Source organism: Phoxinus phoxinus (genome assembly GCF_949152265.1).
Source record: "Phoxinus phoxinus genome assembly, chromosome: 5".
Taxonomy (NCBI): domain Eukaryota; kingdom Metazoa; phylum Chordata; class Actinopteri; order Cypriniformes; family Leuciscidae; genus Phoxinus; species Phoxinus phoxinus.
Genome location: NC_136880.1, coordinates 9030812 through 9041471, shown reverse-complemented (window position 1 = coordinate 9041471; position 10660 = coordinate 9030812). Strand labels below are relative to the sequence as shown.

Below are 10660 nucleotides of genomic sequence, written 5' to 3'. Positions count from 1 at the left end.
TCTATTTTCTAGAGACATTTTCAAGAGGTCAGTGCACTTGTGAAGTTGATGGGTGCCTTGGCACATTGTGCATGGAAGGCCGTAAGGTGTTTTTGTTATTGTCCTTCTATCACTTTGTTCAGTTGTGTTTGTGTTAAATACACTTGCCTTGTTTCTTTTGATTTCCTTTGTGTGTCTTTGGTCGTTGTTTGTTTCCGTGCAGCGAAGTGCATGAATGGAGGTGACTGGATTGCAGGCGACTTCAGCTTCTAACGAGAGGAAGGAGGCAAAAGCACTAAAACTTGGAAACTCACCACCCTCCATTAAAGTCTTTGTTACCTGCCTGTTCCATCTCGCACTTATCCAGTCTGGTAGTTTGTGCAACATTTTTTGGTTTTCTTCGCTGTCATTAAGTATTTGTAGCCCCTTTACATGAGGCATTGCAAGCATGCATGCGTTTATGAAATCTGCAAATGCCCTTAGTCCATCAGTATCTCTAGACTGCACCTTAGGCCAGTTTGATAGCCTTTCTCTAAATGCCTTCTGTATCACGAAGGGCTGGCCGTACCTTTGGTTTAATTTGTCCCAAGCGTCTTTGTATGCCTCTTCGTCGTTTCTAAAGAAAGTTCCTTCAAGGCATTTTCGAGCTGGGCCCGTTACATATCTTTTCAAATAGTACAACTTGTCTGCTGCTGAGATGCCCTTTTGTTCAATCAGTGATATAAACGTGGATTTCCATTCAATAAAGCTTATTGGTTCGCCACTAAACACTGTTGGTTCTGGCGTAGGAAGTCTGTTCAGTTTAATGCTGTCCTGCACTGCTTGAGCTAGTTGAGTGACACTAGGGGGAATTGTTTACATTTACATTTTACATTTATTCATTTAGCTGACGCTTTTATCCAAAGCGACTTACAAATGAGAAACAATAGAAGCAATTAAACTAGCAGTAGGACAACAATATGTAAGTGCTATGACCCTTCACAGTACAATCCAACGCAATTTTTTATTTTTATTTTTTTTATTTTTTTTTATTAGATAAGAAAGTGTTAGTAGTACTGGATTAAGTGCTCAAGTGCTGCCGAAAAAGATACGTCTTCAGCAGTTTCTTAAAGATGGCTACAGACTCAGCAGCTCTGGCTGAGTTAGGCAGATCATTCCACCAGCAGGGAACAGTCATGGTAAAGGTCCGAGAGAGAGATTTCGTGCCTCTTTGGGATGGCACCACCAGACGCCGCTCACTTGCAGAGCGCAAGTTTCTGGATGGCACATAAGTCTGTAGTAATGAGTTCAGGTACAAGGGAGCAGTGCCAGTGGTTGTTCTGTAGGCAAACGTCAGTGACTTGAATTTGATGCGAGCGGCAACCGGCAACCAGTGCAGTTTCGTGAGGAGAGGAGTGACGTGTGCTCTCTTCGGCTCGTTGAAGACCACTCTAGCTGCAGCATTCTGGATCAGTTGCAGAGGTTTGACAGTGCAAGCTGGGAGACCAGCCAGGAGAGCATTACAATAGTCCAGTCTGGATAGAACAAGCGCCTGAACAAGGAGTTGTGTAGCATGCTCTGATAGGAAGGGCCTGATCCTTCTGATGTTGTACAAGGAAAATCTGCATGACCGGGCAGTGCTAGCAATGTGGTCTGTGAAATTCAATTGGTCATCAATTACAACTCCAAGGTTCCTGGCTGATCTTGATGGAGTTATGGATGAAGAGCCTAGCTGGATTGTTTGCACAGGAATGAAAGAGAGTGCTGGTGTGGGCTGTTCGGATGTGAGGTATGGGCTCACCTGTTCACTTTTTATTGACCGAACATCATCCACCTGTGATAACTCTCTGTCATATGCTTCAAACCTGGCTCGAGCTGCTCTCACGTCCTTCTGTGCTTTCAAGCGTTCCAACTCTGATGTTTGAGCTGCCATTTTTTTCTTGTGCTCCTCCTCTAGAGCTTTTATCTTTTCCTGTTGTCTTTGTTCCTCTAGTACGATCTCATATTCAGCCTCTTTTGCAGCTAGCTCTGCCGCTGCGTTGGCTCGTTTTGCTGTGAGCTGTGAAGCTGAGGACCGTTGGCTGCGATTTGATGCTGCGGTTGAGCCGTATATGGACTGGGCATAGTCGTGCTTTAAAAGTCCACGTAAACGAGTTCTTTCGCGCTCTGCATCAAAATCCTCATCAACACCACTTACTCTTTCCAGAATTATCCTTACAATGTCACGAGTTATTGCATCACATGCATCAATCTTTCTTCTTATGTCAGATGATGGTGCCATTTGGTCTCTTATTTCTGAATATAAATTTGATACATCATTTCTCATTTGCTCTATTATGTCTGCCAGTTCTGACATCTCCTTGTCTGTGATGTCTAACTTTAACCTTTCTCTTGTTTCGCGTACCTGTTTTTTCCATTGTTCATAAAGAGTTGTTAGTCTTTTTTCCTTTTTACTCATTTCTTCTTTTTGGAATGTTCTCATCTTTTCCGTTTGTACTTTAACTCTTTCAGAACGTCTTGGCAACTCTGTCATGCTTTGAGCTTTGTTTTGAAGCTCTGTTAAGATTTGTTCTTTTCGTGTGATTGAATCTTTAATGTTTTGTCTATCCTCAATTTCATCTATAAGTGAGTCTTTTAAATCTTGAATTTCTTGTTGTAGACTTGTGATCTGTTCATTCATGTCCATTTGACTTACTGAAGCAGCCTGTGATTCTTCCATTTTGAGCACTTTTCAATGAACTGTTTTATTTTCTGACCAACTTCTGTCATCTGCTGGACATCGCGGGTATTGCCGTCGGATCTTGTAGCCACGTTGTGCAGCAGGTGGCGATGGCCGCAAGCTCTTACTGTAGCATCCAGTCAATATTGAGAAGGCCAGAACTGATGGTTAAATGACTTTTATTGCCGTCCGTGTCATCAACCAACGTAAGAGCTGGGTAAAATCAAATAAACCATGCATTACCATCACATTTTGACCGTTAACGTTAACTTACACAGCTCATTACATTAGTTTCAATTCGTTAGCATTATCAAATTATACATTTTACAATAAACATTTTAAGTAGCTCAAATATATATTTCGTTCACTCTACAAACCTTGTTCCCCAATTGACCGAAGCTAAACCTTGTAGTTGTACTTGTTTCTCCGTGGCGTTTTACTGTTTTTAACCGTGAACCTTTTCAGCCTTTCTCTTTCGTCTTTTCCGCCGTTTGTCAAAACTAAACTCTGACCCCGTTACCATAGTTCCGGTTTCTATGGTTACCAAACAAAGCGCGATACCGCTTTACAAGCAAGCCATCATATTTACAACTGTGACAACGAGAGTTTATCAGGATCAACTAAACTCTGGATTTTCAAAACAATGTGAAGTATGTAAAGTTCGTGGCATAGACTCTTTAAAATACGAGAGTTTTACAAACCGGTCTGATATAGGGACATCGGTAACACTTTCACGCTCCTAGACATGACCTTGGCCTTGACCAATGAAAGCTGCTATGGAGTCCAGACCTTCTGCCGTCATTCGCATCGTGCAAAAATAAGTTTACGGTTATGGATGAGACTGTTAATGTGGTATTCATAGTGATTCATAATAGATTTATTCCATGTGTTTCCAAGAATGGGCAGTTTGTGTGATCAACAACATACAGTTGCACTGGTGTTACACAACATTCAGTGGCACATGGAGCTTATTAAACAGCCCCTTTAATAATCAATTCAACTAAATGTAAAGAATATTACCTTTCATTGAGTAACCATACATTTTGTATGTTAAATACAACAAATAGGCTATAACATTTGGTTTACTGATCATGTAAACACTTATGGGGGAAATGGCACTAACACGCAATTTTGTGTTTTATTATTACTTTTATATTATAGGATATTTCACATATTTCCATATTCCCACAGTTATCGCCTCATCTCAAGCTACCTGGACAAAAGGAAAGGACTTTCACTATTCATAAGTCATCAATAACTCTTACTTCACTATTACTCGCCTGCTTCATCTGTTCAATAAATAGGTGTCCTGTTTGGGTTTGACAATATTCCTGTCTCAGAGTTTGGTGTTTATTTACTGATTTCATCTTCATAAATGTTATCGGTATCAGTGATAGCCTTAGTTTTATAGTTAAGTAAAAAAAGATGGAATTAAACTAAATATACCATCTTTGGTTTTTTTCTACATTAATTTGGAGATTCAATGTAAAAAAATATGTAGCCTATTACAAGGTACTTGTATGTAGCCTAAATATAATGAAGTTATTCATTTTATCAATAAAAATGTCATATTTAAAAGTGCCTATTAAACTAAACAGTGATAAATGACTGTTGCGATGTTTAATATGAAAATAAACGTAGGCTAATTTATCAGATAAATAATATAACCAAATTATGTTTATTTTCATTAATTTTGATAAATGAAGTGTAATTTAGGCAAAATAATAATCTTTCAGACCTTGGTATTTGGAAAAGATACCATAAAGAAAAATAAAGCATGCATTTTCTGTGAAACATGCTTTAAAGGTTTATAAAATACACAGTTTACAAGAAGGTAATATTTAATCGGAACAATATACGTTTGCATTTTTATAATGTGTTTATGGAAAATTATTGTGTGCACCTTAAAAAGTCTACTAAAATCATTATGATTTTCAAGCAAGTCATCTTTATCTTTTCTTTTTTAAGGAAGTTTCCAATTTTATTCCCTAACAGATTATCAGCACAACCATTCCAAAATGATATAGTAGCAGGTCTGGAGACAATATCCCTTTGAAACAAAGCCCGTACACAACTATTATTATTTGTAATATATGAAGCAGGTGATCATGAATGTGACCTTACACTTAGGAGAGCGGATCACAACCTAACACTTTGACTTTCTCAGCGTGTGCACTTGGTTCAGACTGGAAACGGATCATTACATCATTAACAAAGATTAATACATGCTTTAAAATGCAAGAAGAATGAATGAAATGCTGAGAAATAAAGCCTGTGCAGTGAGATGAAATAACGCGAGAGATGCGTCACGTGAGCTGGACGATTGATCACATGATTCAGTCACAACAAACGCGGACACTGGGAGGAGTTTACGCCAAAACAACAGTAGTCTAGTGAAAGGCCATAAAAGAGGGTTTCCTTGCGGATACTTTGTTAGTTTTTATGTAATAAACATTTTTGTTTCTATTACGTTCTACTATTCTACTAAGTTATCACGTAAAAACTGACGCCCCAGTAACAACTGTCGTAAGTAACTGACGTGCGCGCGCGAGCTGGTACTGTTACTGACGCGATTGAAACTAGACTTTCCGTATAACCAGCAGCGCTTTATCTCAAATAAACACATGCGTTTGCTGCTGGAAATGTCAGGAGTAAATAAAGAGGTAATTCAGCAACCATATGACCGCATCTGCAGAGCACCAAGGGTCTCAGACTTACATTTGATATTAATAAACTGACAGTATCAGACAAAGTGCACAGTAATTCTCAAACAAACCAATACAAAGAGCAAGTCGCTGAAGAAGACATACATGTATGAGTTAAACAGTAAGTTAAACATTTAAACAAAGAAGACTGCTCACACAAAATGTCCAAATTACATTGTAATGAGATGTTATGAATTTAATGTTGCATGAGACAATCTTAAATCTTAATCTTAAGTCTTATATCGGTTTTGTTTTAAGACCAACATTTGTTTCTGTTCTTACATTTACTTCAACATACTGTCGTTAGTTACACTTTATGTTAATGTGTGTTACAGTGTAATTAGGCTATACATTTAATGACTGAGTAATATTAACTAACTAACTACATGTGTACTTACTATAGGGTTAGGATTTAGGGTTAGTTGCATGTAATTATGCCTAATTTATAGTAATTTGTATAGTAAATATGTAACGTGTTACAATAACTCATATTTTTACTTAATATTTTTGTTTTGTATTAATATTTTTTTGTGTCATTTCATTTAGTAAAGTATGTTATTAACTGTGAAGGTAAAATAAATGTGTAGGAAAATATAAATGTAATACTCTGTCAGTCTGTCTAAATAAAATCAGGTAGTGTAAATAATGGTATGCTTGCCTATTAAATTCAATAACTTCTTTTTGTGTGTGTTTTCCTTAGATCTGGCACCTTTCGTGCAATTCACCTGTAAATGCTGAATAGTTTTACTATCCTTCAAATGCAGAAGTGTATCCAGTCAACCAGGAAAAACTAGATGTAACAACGGAGATCTTCATTGCATAATACTGTAAAGTTGTCGTTTATTAAAGAGGAAGACATGAGCGATCCAGAGCCATCGCAAATAGAAAACAAAGATGACGATGAGGAACAAAAAGGTTTGTGTCCAATCTCGATTCATTTGTAGAGGAATGCAGATGTTGAGACAGGAAAAAGAGAAATGAGCAATGCATTCTTTACAGTACTTATTCATCTTTTTAACATTAATGATTAAAAATACATAGTTAGTTCATGTTAGTTCAGGTTCATTAACTAACTACAAATACGACTTTTGATTTTAATCATGTATTAGTAAATGTTGAGAATAACTTTAACTGAGATTTATAAATGCTTTTGAAATATTTTGTTCATGTTAACTAATGTAGTTAAAGTCCCTCTGTGGTGAAAATCAAGTTAAACTACCTTGTAACCAATCAGATCAACGTGTGATCGTCAACCAGTGGATCTCTGAGTGAGTGAGTGAGTGGAGGCGGGGCTCATTTGCATATTCATGGTATACTAAATGAGGCAAGGGTGTCAAGAAACATTCAAGCTATTTTAAGGCATCACAAAAAAATAAATTCAAGGAAAAAAACATTTAAATATGTAATTTTGGTGATCAAAGGTGAATTTTAAGGGATAAAATGATTGACTACAGGGGGACTTTAGCTTAAGTTAACTAATGAAATCTTATTGTAAAGTGTTACCAAGAAATCAAAATGTGCGTAGGAAGAAAATAGCTTTTAGTTTGTGTTATCATAACCAAGTAGATCAAAATGGTTACCTAACACATGTGCCTTACTGACAGTTGACTTTCTCTTCAGACGTATCCCTCTTGAATTGAATTTTGACAATATCATTTGTTAATTTCAGACTCGGCAGAAGAAACAGAGGAAGGTCAAGAAGAACCCAATGAAGTGGCGTGTAACCATGAATCGGACCATCAGTATCAGAAACCTACGCACTTCATAGCTGAAGATCAATCATTCAGTTCTTCACAGGACGTGGACCAAGACAGAACTAAGAGAAGCGAAGCCAGGCCGTTCACGTGCCTTCAGTGCGGGAAGACTTTCAAGCGGGCCACGGATGTCAAAGGTCACCTGCGCTATCACTCCGGCGAACGGCCCTTTACCTGCGATCAGTGCGGGAAGAAATTCATTCTGGCGTCGCACTTAAAAACGCACCTGTCCATTCACTCGAACGAGAAGCCGTTCTTGTGCTCCATCTGCGGCAAGAGCTTCTCGCGCCTCTGCACTTTCAAAGACCACGAGAACATACACACGGGTGTGAGAGATCACGTGTGCTCCGAGTGCGGCAGCGCCTTCGTCACGGCCAACGCACTGAAGATGCACCAGCGGGTCCACACCGGAGAGAAGCCCTACAAGTGCTCCCACTGCGGGAGGAGCTTCAGCCACTCGGGAGCCCTGAAGAGACACGAGCGGGTGCACACCGGAGAGAGGCCGTACCACTGTCCGCTCTGCGGGAGGAGATTCACACAGTCCAGCAATCTACTGACCCACGTCAAGAGGCACTGTCCGAAGTCACGCTGATCAACGGGCCAACCAGGACCAGCTGTAAACAGAGACTGTAAATAGACTGTATAACTCCAGATATGCCATTAGTCAACAAGTGACATCGTTTTATATTTCTGATTACATGTTCCTGATTATTTCTGATTAAACTCGTGAAGGAATTAGCTTCTGATTAATCAAACCTAATTTTGATAAACGTTATTGATAGTCAACAGAAACATTGATGGTCAATGGCACTTTTTAAAGTCCCCCTGTGGTGAAAATCCAGCTTTTAATGTTGTTTATATGTCTATGTTGTGTTTTTAATATGCTCTAAGACAAACCATGTGTAAATTTATAAGTCGACAGCATTGCTGAGTATCTTCTGCTTAAAACTGCAGTGAACCAAAGACAGTCTCAAAAACACGGTTTGAAATCGCTGGTGTTTCTGACGTCACAAACTACCTTGTAACCAATCAGATCAACGTGTGACCGTCAACCAGTGGATCTCTGAGTGAGTGAGTGAGTGGAGGCGGGGCTCATTTGCATATTCATAGAACAGTGTATACTAAATGAGACAAGGGTGTCGAGTTACATTCAAGATATTTTAAGGCATGAAGACAAAAAACATTTAAATATGTAATTTTGGTGATCAAAGATGTGTTTAAGGGATACAATGATTGACTACAGGGGGACTTTAACAAATCAGTACAGTATAGTTAAGTCACTTTTATGTATATAGTGTTTTATACAATACAGATTGTTTCAAAGCAGCTTTACAGTGATAACAGGAAAATTATGATTACATTTTCCATCCACTTATTTTTATACGCATTTTGGGATATCGCAGAAAGAAAAAAAAACGTTGGATGGAAATGCCAAGATGCACATAAATAAAAAATGCACTCAATTGAGGATGTTTTTTTTTTTTTATTGATAAGAAGACATGCGCATAAATTACAATGATACGTTTACTGAATTAATGCCTTGATGCGCAACAAAAAAAAAAAACCTCACATGACTTTGCCTTAACAGAGGCTGTGATTGGATAACTGGACTATCCAGCGGACCAATCGCGTCACACAGCATCTCAAATGTTGGTTTGGTCATTTTGAAATGTCTGAGCCAAAGTCAGAATGATTTCCCTCCAGAAGCGTCTAACACGATTGTGTTCCCGAACACCAGCTTCTGAACGCAAGAGACCACGACAGCGTTCACTGTGTTTCATCAGCGCGCTCTGAGAAGCCAGGCATTTATGATGGAGGAAAATTGTCAAAGTTTCTTCCCTGATTGCAGCAAAATTTGTATTACTGATATTTTGTGCCAGTTCTCTTGAACACATGGGTTGGAAACTAGCCTAGAAATCTAGTATTTTGTATTCTTTTGTATTCTAGTATTAGTAAAATGTATTTTGCAGCCAGGGCAGGCTAGCAACTCTCCATAGACCTTCTAGCTGCAAAAACCTAAATTGGGTCCGGCCAATCACGTCGTGTATAGAGTAGGCGGGGGCGGGCTTAACATATGACGACAGAGTTGCGACGGCTGCCACTTGAAAACAAAGAATGGCGGCTGCGGATGGAGAACAGCGGTCTTTCGAATCGGCTTTGGCCGCGACTCTGGAGGACTTGGTGTTAAGTTTTTCTTTAAGAAAAGAGCAAAGAACGGCACTTAAGTCATTCTTAAAAAAGGAAGAAATGTTCGGAGCCGACTGGATAAGGAAAAAGTTTCACCTTCTTCGTTGCTCTGGTTGGTTGTAGCGCTATCCTATTGCGTGCAGAGGGATTTTGAGAGACAACCGTTTATCCCGCCCCTCGGATTGAGCCGCGTCTATGGAGAGTTGCCAGACTAAACATCTTGATGTAAGTCTGGCTTGCCAGGCTAGTTGGAAATGGCTTTATTTGCAAATAATTTAAGGGAATTTACAATTTTGCACACAAGTTAAATTCGCAACTTTGAATGGAAACGTACAGATATTTCAAGCCTTTATTTATTATAAAGTGATCATTTATTATAAAGTGATCTTTATTTATGATTATGGTTTACAGCTTATGAGAATATTCAAGGTTTAACTGAATATCAACTTTTTACAGTAGAATTTAATTCTGTTTGCATCATTATCTACAGGTGAAACTCGCAAAAGTTAATTTATTTCAACAACTCAACTTAAAAATCTTGAAAATTCTCATAAGCTGTAAGCCATAATCATCAAAATTATAACAAATAAAGGCTTGAAATATCTCACTTTTCATGTGATGAGTCTATATAATATTTTAGTTTCACCTTTTAAGTTGAATTGTTGAAATAAATTAACTTTTGCGAGTTTTCACCTGTAGATAATGGTGCAAACAGAATTAAATTGTACTGTAAAAAGTTGATATTCAGTTGAAATCAGTTCCGTGTTGATTCAGTTCGGTTCAATAACTGTAAAGTTCATCATTTATAATGTGTCCTGTTTTTCAAACAGAAGGAACCGGATGAAGTATTCTGAATGATATCAATGCCGGGAATTAAACCACGGCAGGTTCAATCGGCTGGCCAGAGGAGAACTGGGGCTTGATGGTTTTCCTCTGTAAACTCAGGCTTTGATCCTGAGGTCATGGAGCACGTGCACGTGAAAGTGTGACATCACTAGCGAACAGCCAATCACATGCCTTGAAACATAGAGAAACTGTGAGAGAGAAAATTCTCGCGAGAGAGTCGTGTGATTCAATTCTCTGTTCTGCCAAGATTGAAGAAAATGAAGTATATAAATGCATCTGAACAGCAAGAAGAAAATATTTTCATATATCAGTGCAAGTGAAGTTAGTTTAGTTGATAACAGGTATATAGGGATTTGAACATGTAAACTCAAATGCAGTCATTTTTAAAGCTTTTACCAATTTCAAATCTTATTTACATTACATATTATCTGTACGGTATATATATATATATATATATATATATATATATATATACACACATTCATTTAAAC

General features: G+C 38.2%; 1 protein-coding gene across 3 annotated transcripts; it reads left to right on the top strand.

Annotated features, from left to right (window-relative positions):
• Window positions 1-4994: 4994 nt before the first annotated feature.
• On the top strand, window positions 4995-8604 carry LOC306998461 (uncharacterized protein). Of its 3 annotated transcripts, none has more exons than XM_079612558.1 (3): window positions 4995-5340; window positions 6147-6297; window positions 7052-8596. In XM_079612558.1, exons 2-3 carry the CDS (start codon window positions 6240-6242, stop codon window positions 7726-7728), a joined length of 735 nt encoding a protein of 244 aa, XP_079468684.1. In that variant the 5' UTR covers window positions 4995-5340; window positions 6147-6239; the 3' UTR covers window positions 7729-8596. The 3 variants fall into 3 exon arrangements, with proteins under 3 accessions (XP_079468684.1, XP_079468683.1, XP_079468682.1); XM_079612557.1 differs by having other exon boundaries at window positions 5000-5340; window positions 6083-6297; window positions 7052-8604; XM_079612556.1 differs by having other exon boundaries at window positions 5000-5503; window positions 6083-6297; window positions 7052-8602.
• The last annotated feature ends 2056 nt before the right edge of the window (window positions 8605-10660 follow it).

Coding starts and splice junctions, on each gene's coding strand:
- LOC306998461 (XM_079612557.1), top strand. CDS start 6,240: ATGAGCGATCCAGAGCCATCGCAAATAGAAAACAAAGATGACGATGAG. Junction 6,298..7,051: donor TGACGATGAGGAACAAAAAG/GTTTGTGTCCAA, acceptor TGTTAATTTCAG/ACTCGGCAGAAGAAACAGAG.